The sequence below is a fragment of the Malaclemys terrapin genome, chromosome 9, assembly GCF_027887155.1.
Source record: "Malaclemys terrapin pileata isolate rMalTer1 chromosome 9, rMalTer1.hap1, whole genome shotgun sequence".
NCBI classification, from domain to species: Eukaryota; Metazoa; Chordata; order Testudines; family Emydidae; genus Malaclemys; species Malaclemys terrapin.
In genome coordinates, this window is record NC_071513.1 from 58,279,977 (window position 1) to 58,292,536 (window position 12,560).

Genomic DNA, 12,560 nt, shown 5'->3' on the forward strand with positions numbered 1-12,560 from the left:
CCTAAGAATGCAACAGTTTCAAATAAGGGGATTTTTAAAGTATTAATTTTAAGATGTAAGCAGCTATGGGAAGCGGTATATATATGTGTTTGAGGACCAGCAAAGAGTCCCCTTTCACATCCTGGGATTTTTGGCATCTTAACCATTTTGTTTGTATTTTTACTTTCACTACTGCATGGTTCGTTTGGTTGTTTAAGTTAAACTGTATTGAGCAATTTTTTAACCCCTGATAAATGCAGAAAAACTTATCTGCCAAACAGATTGCCAGCAGTGTATAATAGCAGCTCAGTGAGCAACCCTGGAAGGTAAAAATATTACACAGAAATTACCAAATCAGAAGTCCATCTCTAGTCCAGTATCTGGTGCCTCATACTGTCCAGAAATGCATAAGACTATTCATACAGATGTATAGTTTTAGATATGTTACTAAGCTCCTGACTGGCTACAGGATCCTGTGGAAACAAACTCTACAGCTTGTATATAAAAAGCTATTTAATTTTATAATTTTAAAACATACTACCTTTTCAGTGTCACTGGACTTCCCCTTTGTTCTTGTATTATGATAAATGGTAAACAAAGAAGAGCACTATTTACCTTTTATATAACATTATTTTGTATACCTCCAGCATGTCCCTTGTGTCCCCTCTTTGAAAATAATATGGGACAGTTTTGATTAATATTTCTACAAATGGGAGCTTCCCATGCCTCTGGTCATTGTTGTTCCTGGTCTCTAAACCCACTCTATTTCTCCTATATCCTTTTTGAGAAAAGGTGAACAAAACAGTATTTCAGATGAGGGCACTACACTGATTTCTATAATGGCATATTTTATGTACAGTAGAACCTCAGAGTTATGAACAGACCAGTCAACCACACACCTCATTTGGAAATCAGGCAGCAGCAGAAACAAAAAAAGGATAATAGCAATGTGTTAAATGAAAACTACTAAAAATAAAGGGAAAGTAGCATTTTCCTTCTGCATAGTAAAATTTTAAAGCTGTATTAAGTCAATGGTCAGTTGTAAACTTTTGAAAGAACAACCATAACATTTTGTTCAGAGTTATGAACAACTTCCATTCCCAAGGTGTTTGTAACTCTGAGGTTTCACTATGCTATATTTTTCCCCTTCTTGATCATCAACTCTACACCAAACAGACATTTTTAATGGGCTGTCCACATAAGTGGCCCCGTCTTTTTTTTGAGCAGTTACAGATTATTTAGGAAATAGTAATATATTTGAGTAATTCAAATTATTCTTTCCAAGGTGCAATGAATTTATCTTTTCATGTAGCTAATTCAAGGGGTCACAAAACTTCAACAATAAAATAGCCCTGAATAATTTTCATATTTTGAGAACACCTTTACTATACAGTATTAGCAACCCCTTTATTACATGTTCAGTTCTATCATACAATAGCAGTTCACAGAGGTTTTATTGGTCTAAGAGGCCTTCTTCCCACCATCTTGTCTGTTTTATTGCTTTTGATCTTCTTTGAAAAGTAGTAGCTGTAATTTATTATGGATTTCAATGTTTGGTAGTTATCAGTCTATTAGCAGAGGATGATGTAAGCAATGTGGGATCAGGTTCAGCTCACTAAAGCTGTTAGATTTATTCTCTAAAGCCTCCCATCTTATTTTTAAATATCAACAAGAGACAACTATCACAACTAATCAGACAAATTTAAAAGAAACCAAATCAAAGAAGCCAAATAATCTAGCTAGTGCTTCTTTACCACCAAAAGTAATGAAGCTAGGAAGTAAGGGTTCTGATATGAAGTTCTTATTAAGACACCTCAATTTGTTTTTTAAAGATCGGTATTTTCATTTCATTGAGGCAGTCACAGAAATCTCCTGTGAGGCAGCGTATAAGAGATTTGTTTGATGACAGCTGCAGCTGGAGACTGAATCTAAGATTGAAACGAGGTGGATGTAGGTAATAAAATACAGGACCTCACTCCTGTGTAACCTTTTCTTATAATTCTGACCCAATTAAAGTTACTGTGGTTAATCAGAAAGGTATGTTTGGTTTATTAGATTCCAGGAGACATAATGATATTAAAAGGAATAAGTTATGTTACTGCTGCTGAGTCAATAGGTGTCACTCAAGGTAACTCAGGCAGCTATTATAAAGCAGCATGATCTTTCAACACTATGAATATGGATGTCAAGTTTCCAATCAGAGCCTAATAAGAGTGTCATATTCTCTCCCTCCCAAAATATGTGTATACAATTCTGCTCATTTATATTCATTTGTAGTAATAATCACAACTGATGTTTGGATAATCCCCTCCCCAGAGACTATTCCCTCCGTCCAGGTCAAAGTGTTTCTCAATAGGACTTAAATAATTAAAGTTGGAGTGAATCAGATAATATTTACAAATTATAGGAACATAAGAAGAAACATCACATTTTAAATCAAACTGAACAATGATGCACTATTGAAGGAGAAAAAAACATTATCTTGAACAAACATTTCAAAATACACTCAGAATCTTTTCAGTTCTGATTCTACAAACTACTAGGATTTTCAACAATCAATGGGCACAAAATTTCTCCACCTTAGGTAACTGGAGTTCATAAGAAAGAAGAATCACACCTACGCTTATTCTAGGCCCTGTAACCAAAAACACTTTAAAGATTCCCATGGCAGGGACAGGAAGTTGGAGGAAACAGGTACTGAAACCACCTAGACAGGAGTTTCCAAGATTCTATGGCTCTCACCACAAATGAATCTTTGTCAAGTTTACAATATTCAGCAAGTCAAAGAGTGGTCCCCAGTTTAAACATGTCTGTGTGGGACCCAAGGCTGAAGTAGTGTGCATCAAGAACTCTCTTTGCTCTGTCCTGGAGCTAGCTAGATTGGTCTGGTGTGCACAGAAACATCTGAAATTCTCTGATCTTTCCTTTCATAATAAGGGCTGGTAATTAGCCCTAATACTGGAAGCTTCGTTTGGTCTGAATGTCATCAAGAATCTGCTGTAGCTCCTCATCTTCAAACCGGCCCTCTAAGCTGCAAGATAAGAACAATAATGATAGAAACAAGCCTCTTCTCTGTGCTTTCATTTTTAATATCCAGAATTCCCTCATGTTTCTACACCAGTGTCTCAGACATTTTTGGTACCGACTGGCATTGCACCATTTATCCAAAATCTCCACCTCCTCCTGTGTTATAATACACAGACAACTCTGAAGCCCCATGTTATAGATCTCATGTGCCTCCACACTGAATTATGCAAATCAAATACCTTCCTCCCTCTACCTTTTCACTGATCAGTTTTAGGACATGACATTAAAAGGGTACCACACTCAGGAATGGGCAGGGCCAGGCATCAACACAGTTATCTGACTGGCGTCATGTAGAATTGTACCTTGTAGGCCAGCCCACTGTGGCTGTGAAACACTGGATACAAAGGGGAAACAATAGGTCAGCTCAGTTTTCCCCTTATTCCTGCATCTTAGAACCCATAAATCATAAAACCTGGGACATAAATTCTCACCTGGGAATCAAAGCCTTGGCCTCCTCAGCTGTCTCAGGACACAGATTAGCCAAACACGCCAATTCAAATTTATGGAGCTTTTTCTGGAGCAACAAACTGCAGAAAGAGAAGATGGTGAGAATATAGAAAAAATGGAGTAAAAAAGGCAGAGGAAAGAAAAAGAATGTAAAAGACACTGAACTAATGACATGGTTCTGACAGATCTGTGAACAAAGAATGAGGATGAGAAAAAGGGCAGCATAAGTTGTATTTATTTTATTAATACAACCCCATTATTGCTGGTAAGAACAAAAAATTATACACAATAACTCCAAAAGCCCTCTCCCCCCCAAAAAAGGGCTAGAAAAGTCCTTTCCATCTACCACAATCTGCTGTCATATAAATATTTATACCAAAATAGCTCTGGAGGTCCTACCTGGGGCCTCTTGTTACCTACTCTACTACAGGGGTTCTCAACCTGCGGGTCATGACCCTTAAGGGGGTCACAAGGTTATTACACAGAGGTCCCCGAGCTGTAAGCCTCCACTCCAAACCCCACTTTGCCTCCAGCATTTATAATAGTGTTAAATATAAAAAAATTTGTTTTTAATTTATTAAGGGGGAGAGTCGCACCTGCTTTGTGAAAGAGGTCACCAATGCAAAAAAGTTTGAGAACCACTGTGACACACTGCACCCCATAATGCTTTATAGAAATATGCTTATGAGTGTAAATATGACATAACTGGAATATGTTTTATGCTAGATATGCCATGTAACATATCTTTGCAAAGGTTATGTTCTTCTGCATGTATTCATCCTATTCATATACATGTATCATTTTTATATCTGAAGTTATGAGCATTGGCTCTATGCTTGTATTTAAAGTGTTTGCTGTAGAAAGCACCTAAGGCAGATTTGGTCAACAAAGTGTGAAGGGGTTATTCAAGTAATTGGGAGTACTTGGCTAACAATGGACTTTGATAGATGCCATGACTTGCCCATGTGACTCCAAAACTCCATTTTGTAGCTGGATTCTACATGGGAGAGAGAGGTGTTTCTACCCACAAGAGAGAGACTATATATGCCCCTGGGAAAACCTCTCAATTGTGTCTTCAGCTGGCTCAAGAGATAGCCTCTCTCCCCCCCCCCCCCCCCCCCCAAAGAGATGCCTGAAAGAAACTGGAACAAAGGACAGTAACTACAGGGGTGTGAGTGATTGCTGGACCCAGACTAGAAGGAGGCTAGTCTGTCAAAGAAGCTTATTGGAACACCTCTGAGGGTGAGATTTACCTGCATTTAGCTTCCTACTGTATTAGGCTTAGACTTGCGTGTTTTTGTTTTATATTGCTTGGTAATTTACTTTGTGCTGACTGTTAATACTTAGAACCACTTAAATCCTACTTTTTGTATTTAATTAAATCACTTTTTACTTATTAATTAACCCAGAGTAAGTATTAATACCTGGAAAGAATGGGGGAGGGAGGGCAAACAGCTGTGCATCTCTCTCTATCAGTGTTATAGAGGGCGAACAATTTATGAGTTTACCCCGTATAAGCTTTATACAGGGTAAAACGGATTTATTTGGGGTTTAGACACCATTGGGAGCTGGGTCTCTGAGTGCTGGAGACAGGAGCACTTCTTAAGCTGTTTTCAGTTAAGCCTGCAGCTTGTGGGGGTCGTGGTTCAGACTTGGATCTGTGTTTGCAGCAGGCAAGAGTATCTGGCTCAAACAAGGCAAGGTACTGAAGTTCCAAGCTGGCAGGGAAAACGGGCTCAGAGGTAGTCCAAGCACATCAGGTGGCAGTCCCAAAGGAGTTTCTGTGACCCAACCCGTCACACACTGTTCTAACAGAACCTCACCAAGCCTCTCACTTCCCCAGAAAAACATGATTGAGATCTCTAGAGCAGCAGTCCTCAACCTGTGGGCTGCATGCGACCCAATTAGCACACAGCTGCAGCCAGCTGTGTGCTAAAAATAATTTCAAAATTTGCAAGGCTGGTCAAGCAGGTGGGCGGGGCTGGCTGAGGGGGTGAGAGAGTAAGGCAGCTTGCAGGAGTGCTCCTGCCAACAGGGGGCTGGTGAGTGCCGCAGGAGGCAGGAGAGTGGGTCTGTGGATAGGTTTGGGGGGGAGGGCACAGATCTAGAGTTTTGCTGGGGTGCTACAGCACCCCCAGGTTTTATATGGGGCTCAGATGCAAGGGTCGGGTCTGGCTGCCAGGTCCCATGTGGGGGTCCAGATCCAGCTGCAAGCCGCCCGTCCCCGCACAGCGGGGGTCCCGGGCTCTGGCCACCAGGCCCCGCACAGCAGGATCCGGGTCCGGCTGCCTTGCCCCGCACAGCATGGTCCAGGTCCGGCCTCCCGGCCCCACGCAGTGGGATTTCAGGGTCAGGCTTCGGCTGTGCAGGGGGGTTTCCCGTGGTCCTGCCACTCGGCCCTGCACGGGGGGGGTATCTCGCGATCCAGCCGCCCATGTGGGGGTCCGGCATCTGGCCCTGCTGCAGGATCCAGCTGCCCGGTCCCACGCGGGAGTCCAGGCTACCCAGCCCAGCACCCAGGGCTCTGCTCCTGGCCCCACTCTGAGCGGGAGCGCTAGGCATAGGGGATTGTTGAGAGGTTGGGGGTGCTGTGGTTCTCAGCCTGCAGCCCACGTAACACACTGTGGTCCACATATGTTGTCCACAATGATAAACAGGTTGAGAACCACTGCTCTAGAGCAACCCAGTTCCTGGGAATAACAATAAATACCATGTTTCGACTTGATAATACAGCACACACATTACATACTAAATCCCCCAATAAAATCATCTTTCCTTGACTCTCCCACTCACCTGCGGACGCTGGCAATGGTCTCCCGGTTTTTGAAGCGGCTGAAGCGAGCCGTGTAGTTCAGAGTTTTCATGAAGACTTCCGAGAGCTCCTGCTCATCCTCAGCACTCTCATTCTGTTGTTTACGATGCTCAAGAAGCATGTGCACTTCTGAATTTAGAAGGGTCTCAGCAGTTTCAAATTCTGTATGCAAGTATCAGTGTGAGAGAGGGATAAGTACATCAACAAAGAAGCCAATTTCTATATGCTTTCTTTCATGCTTGGATATAGCTTTGGGGAGAAGGAAAATGAACCACAGCTTTGACTGTGAAAATCCTGTACTCCATGACCTGGAAGCCGTTCCTAATGAGAATATAACTATAATTCCTCCAACGCCACACAACTGGATTTACAATACTGAGTAGCACTCCAGTTATTTTTAACTTTCTGATCATACACATTTAAATTATCAGCCCTATCTTTTGAGCTAACCATATTTTTGTAATTAATATTACTCAGTTGACACAAAGGTCCAAAATAAAGGCAAATATTAAAGGGGTAAAACTGAAAAGGTTTTTTAAAAATTGGGTTTGTATCTTGCTTTAAAATATCTTTTTTTACTACTTGTTTTTTATCTTATAAACATCGGGAATGGCAAGTGTGATCTTCTGCAGTTTTGCCGGAGAGCTTCCGGGAGGTCTTAGATATGTTTACTGCTAGCATCTTAATTAAAGGAGGAGGAGGCTGAATGTTTAACAAAGGCTTCCTTTATTAGAAATGTTATTTAGGTCATTGAAATTAAATAGGCATTAATAAAAACAAAGTTTTAAACAATCTGACTAATGCTAAAAAGCAAGTAGATTGCAAATATTTCAGGTCTCCATTTACATCAGAAAAGCAAAAAAGAGCATAGGCCCAATTTTTCCCCCTTTTGAGGACACCTTTAAGGAACAAAGATAGCTATTCAAACTTTAGTATCTTTTTCAGATTCATTCAGAATATTTTCAATGAAACCCACTGGTCAATTGTAATCCATGTTTCAAATCTAAACAGTTGATTTCCAAAATAATAATAATTTGAAAATATTCTCACAGGCAGCCCACAAAGAAGAAAAACTAGAGTTCCTCACTTCAAACCTAGGGATCATTTAATTGTGCCAGCTTGATACAGATCAGGGTTTATTACATAAAGCGGTAGGGACTGTCTCTTTGTCCTGTATTTGCACAGCATGGTACAAACAACAACAATAATAATACTCCTTTATACACTGAAAAGCATCATACAATGTCATTTAAAGAACACTTCAAAGATGTACTGGTTCTGCTGGAATCAGATGGCCCACTGGAACAATGATGATTGAGCTACTGTCACGGCTGTCAGAGATTCCATAATTTTTTCTTTTTGAAATTACCCTGACTTTTGATATATGGGGATTTATAATGATAAACAGCTCTGGAAATGTGACTGAGTTCCAAGTTCCAGACAAGGGCCAGGAAGCCAAAACTCTGCAGCCAGAAAAAGAATTAGACCAGGAGCTTCATGTTCGGAGCTTTAATTCTTCAAGAGGCCAGGCACCGCACAGGTTCAAAACCCAATTTTCAGTCGGATTGTACTGACACGGTTGAGTGCAGTAAAGTGGCCCTCGATTTCCAGACCGGGAACTGTTCCTTTTATTTACAGGGAAACAGATACAGGAATGGGGGGAGGTAACTTGGGGTACAGCAGGCTGCAGAAGGACATATTTTTCCCTTGCGCCCCATCCCCCCGCTCGGTGGAATCTCCCCCTCCTATTCCCCGGACCTCCATGCGCCCCCCAGCTCCGTAGGGGGAGAATCTCCTCCTCCTACTCTCCAGTCGTCGTCGTCCCCAGCTCCCGGGGAAATCTCCCCCGGCCCCACGCACCTTTGGGGAAGACGAGCTGCGAGGCGTCCTCCTCCACGTCCGCGACCCGGGCCTCACTGCCTCCGGCCGCCATCGCTTCAGCCGGCCCGGCTTCCCCTCCGGAAACGAAGGCTGCCGCGAGCACCCGCCCTCCTCCTGCCTCGCGGCTGCGCGGCCGGGACCCGCTCTTCCGAGGATCCCGCCAGAGGGCGCCGGCGGGCGGAGCGGGCGCCGCCTGCTGAGAGAGACTGCGTCTCTCTCCCACCCTTCCCCCAGGCAGGGCTGAGGGGGCCAGGCCCACGCCAAAAAGGTCCCCCTCCCTGTGTGGTGTGGCCTAGCCCAGGCCCCCAGCCGCCACCTGAGGGGTGCCAGGCCCAGGCCCCTCAGGACTGGGCTGGTCCAGAGGCAGGACACAGCGAACTCATTGCGAGTAGAGCCAGCCCCCCAGCGCTGGACAATGCAGGGTAAACCCCATTTGGAACCAGGCTTGGCGCAACCCCAGCTGCAAGACATCAACTTCTCGCCACAGGACAGGCCCACTTCCCACCCAGCTCACCACAGAGAGTACATTTCATGTTGTTGGTCTCAACAGGCAGCAGGGAGTCCGTGATCTTGTGCCGTAACCGCCAAGGATGCAAAGGGATCATTCTCCCTCGGCCAGAGCGTTGACTAGTAGCTCTCCCCTCCATTAGGACTACTCCATATAAGCAACTAAGTAACCCAGACAGATCCACCCAACTATTGCTTCTTTCTGCAGTCACTTACATCTTATGGGGCAGAAATAACTGAGTGAACCAAAGAGCCTCTCCAAAAAGCAAATCCTCACTACTTTTCTTGACATAGTTTGGTTCAGTTGCAGAGGAAAAGGTCTTGCAATGCATTTGCTGGGAACTGGACCCACCACCCTTCTTGATTGGTAAAAGCCACCAATGATTCTATCAGCTCACTTTTGAACAAGGTAAGAGGAAATGCTTTCAGTTACTCTGACATATGCATTTGTCTGACCTGGGGCTCAGGATCATGTTGATAATCTAACCACCTATTGGTTATTTCTAATATCTCCTTCCAGGGCAAGATTATTGAGAAGATGCTGGCGAGCCAGTTGTAGCAGCATTTGGTATCTACCAGCATTTTAGACTTTCCAGTTATGTCAGAGCTGGATATAGTATGTAGAGATTGTTGGTTATACTGATGATCTTACATCCATACCCATAGACTACACTGCACTTATTAATAGTCTCTGGCAGTTGGCTGTGAGATACTGCCTATCTTAGAGTTGTCAACCCTCCGTGGTTGTCCTGGAGTCTCCAAGAATTAAAGATAGTCATGTGATAATCTCCAGAATTACATCCAACCAAAATTGGCAACCGTAGCCTGTCCCTCCATTTGATGATGATAGTCTCAGGGACTAGGAGGCAAGGTATTCTCAATGGTGGGTCTTAGGTTTTAGGACTCCTTCACATCAAAAATCAGGTTGACCCAGAGACTGGTACTAGTGAATTTTATTGCAAGACAATCTTTGAATAAGTCTTCCTCCAATACCAGAGCTATAGAGTGGCCCAGCTACATTCTAGAAGAAAACAAACATCTTAAGAAATCCCACTATGAATAGCAGCTTTAATAAGGGAGTAGAAAAGATTTTTCATGGATAGAATTTTCATGCAACTTTTACATCTGTGGGGCCTAGATCCTACAGTGATAGGTGCATTGGAAATACAGCTAGATATCTTACTGACAAATGCAAATAGTTAATAGTGGTAGAAAGATGGAAAAGGTTAGACAAACATCTGTCACGGATTGTCGGGCTATACTTAATCCTGCCTCTGTGTGGGGGAAATTAACAAAATGACCTGTTGAGGTCCTTTCTAGCCCTACATTTCTATGACAGCAAACAGAATGGCTTTTCACCAAGCATAATCCCAGAGTGTTTCTAAACTGATTTACACATTATATGCACTATAAAGGATCTTACTCCTGGGGGAATTCTGTGTCACTGCACATGCGCAGAATTTTTGTCCCCTGCACATTTCTTTGCTTCCCTGCAGAAAAATGACTTTCTGACGGGGAAACAAAGGGAAGCCACAAGAACAGTCATGAGTAGGTGACAGAACATGAAGAATTGTGTATCCAAGTAAAGCTAAAGGAAGAATTTTAAGAAGGTAAAATGTAACTACCCAAATTGGAATTTAGCTAGTTCACTGTGATTAATACCCCACATTTTGTGGGGAAGTGCCTTGGGATGTTAAATTACCAGAAGAAGTCAGGACCTTGATTTTAAGTTTCCTCAAAAAACAATCTCTATACACAATGTCCCCTATTCCATGCCATGCCAGTTCAATGCTGACTCGGAAGAGTGCCACCAAGAGATAACTAACAACGTCCTGGCACAGTTTTGTCTTTCCCGGAGTCCTTCCATTTAAGTACCTACCCAGCCTAATCCTGTTTAGCTTGCAGGATCTGATGAGATTGCTACCCATGCTGGTTTGACTTCATATGATCATAACACAACCTTAAAAAAAAATGGGTTGCTGTTATTTCTAAAGAATCAGAAGATGTAACTGTTCACCTGCATAAAAATGTGCTGCTTCCTACAGAATAGCAAGAGCAAAGTATTTAAAACTTGCAAAAGGGTCGGCTGTGAAGTTATGCATGGACCAACTCAAAATGTTTAAAGCATGCCATCTGGATAAATGAATGAGGTAGAGAAACTGATTGGAAACTAGTTCAGATTGCAAAGCAGTACAAGTAGAAAGACATTCTGAAAGATTGAATTAAAACATTTAAGGGAACATCTGGCAAATTAGACAATCTCCATTAAGTTTACAATGGAAACGAGAAAAGAATCAATGCCAATTTTATCAGGGAAGCTTTTAGAATCATGGCGACTTCTCAAATAACCTATCTGCCAAGAGCACCAATCTTCTCAGAACGGTAGTTATGAATTTTGCATGGTTCTTGTCTATGTGTCCTCTCCACTGAGCTATGTGGAAAAACAATTAACAGAAAGCCAGACACTTGTAAAGGTTCCCAGCTACAGCTGAAGCGGCTATAATGATAGAAAGGAAGTGATAAGAATATTCTCAACAGGAGCTTGCCTTTTTATTCTTGTATTCTTGTAGGCTCCAATAAATATATTTCAAAATTATATCAGTAAGTGTTGTTCATCCTGTGAAGCAAATCAAAACTGATTCAACAAAAGAGGGCAGGTGGCTCATCTTTAACTTGTGCTATTCAGGGGAAAAAATAAAGTGAGATTTCATATTCATTTGGTGGTCATATGCTAAAATAGAAACATATTCAAGGCAGTTAAAGAACTTACCAAATATAATTTACCAGTGGACCCACTGTTCCTATTGTTGGGACTTAGAGTGGAAAAAAACCAAGCTGATATTGACCACTTTCAAAGACAGGATATTCAACTATATGGACCACTGGTCTGATCCAATATGGGCAATTCCTAGCTTCCTAATGTTTGAAACAAATTAGTAACCCCCTTAGTAACAACTAGCTGTGCTACCACATCTCATTGGAAGAAAAAAGGATGATCCAGTAGCATTTTGGCTTAGTACAATTTGGGAAATGTTGGTGATAGGAAACCTTATCAAAATCAACTAATATACAGAAATTCCAAAAAGTGGTTTCCTTTTGTTGAATTAACAGGTAAAAAAATCTCACCACTGTAGAAGTCAAGCCCAAGGTTACTTGGTTTTTGTTCAGTAATTAGTGACAAATAGCAATTACTATGATCTTGTTTAGTAAATGCCATTTGGTATTTTTATTGTTATGAAAACATTACCTTCTTAAAAGCAAAAATAACTTCGAGAGAGGGAAAAATAAGAGGATTACAATATCTAATTCTTAAAGATCTATTTTTATCAGGTCAGCAACATTTTAGTAAGGCTTTTGATAGTTGCACATGACAGTCTCATAAGCAAACTAGGGAAAGACGGTCTAGATTAAATTACTATAAAGTAGGTATGCAACTGGTTGAGAAAACATACTCAGAGTAGTTATCAGTGGTTAGCTGTCAAACTGAGAGGACATATCTAGTGAGATCCCAAAGGGTCTTTTCTGGGTCTACTGCTGTTTAATATTTTAATTAATGACTTAAATAATGGAGTGGAGAATGCTTATAAAATTTCTGGATGATGCCAAGCTGAATGGGCTTGCAAGCACTTCGGAGGACAGGATAAGAATTTAAAACCACCTTGATAAATTGGAGAATTGGTCAACAAGACAAGTTTAAAGTACTACACTTAGGGAAAAATCAAATGTTCAGTTACAAAACAGGGAATTACTGGCTAGGTGGTAGTATTACTGAAAAGGATCTGGACGTTATAGTGAACATTGAATATGAGTTAAATGTGATGCAGTTGCTGAAAAGGTTAATATTCTG

General features: G+C 41.8%; 1 protein-coding gene across 1 annotated transcript; it reads right to left on the reverse strand.

Moving 5' to 3' along the window:
• Positions 1-1,143: 1,143 nt before the first annotated feature.
• On the reverse strand, positions 1,144-8,344 carry POLR2D (RNA polymerase II subunit D). Its single transcript, XM_054038910.1, has 4 exons — positions 8,186-8,344; positions 6,307-6,487; positions 3,498-3,593; positions 1,144-3,010 (listed from the first exon to the last, which is right to left on the reverse strand). The coding sequence occupies exons 1-4, from the start codon at positions 8,256-8,258 to the stop codon at positions 2,932-2,934; spliced, it is 429 nt and encodes a 142-aa protein (XP_053894885.1). The 5' UTR covers positions 8,259-8,344; the 3' UTR covers positions 1,144-2,931.
• Positions 8,345-12,560: the final 4,216 nt, after the last annotated feature.

Coding starts and splice junctions, on each gene's coding strand:
- POLR2D (XM_054038910.1), bottom strand. CDS start 8,258: ATGGCGGCCGGAGGCAGTGAGGCCCGGGTCGCGGACGTGGAGGAGGAC. Junction 3,594..6,306: donor ACCATTGCCAGCGTCCGCAG/GTGAGTGGGAGA, acceptor CTCTTTCTGCAG/TTTGTTGCTCCAGAAAAAGC. Junction 3,011..3,497: donor GCCAAGGCTTTGATTCCCAG/GTGAGAATTTAT, acceptor CTTATCTTGCAG/CTTAGAGGGCCGGTTTGAAG.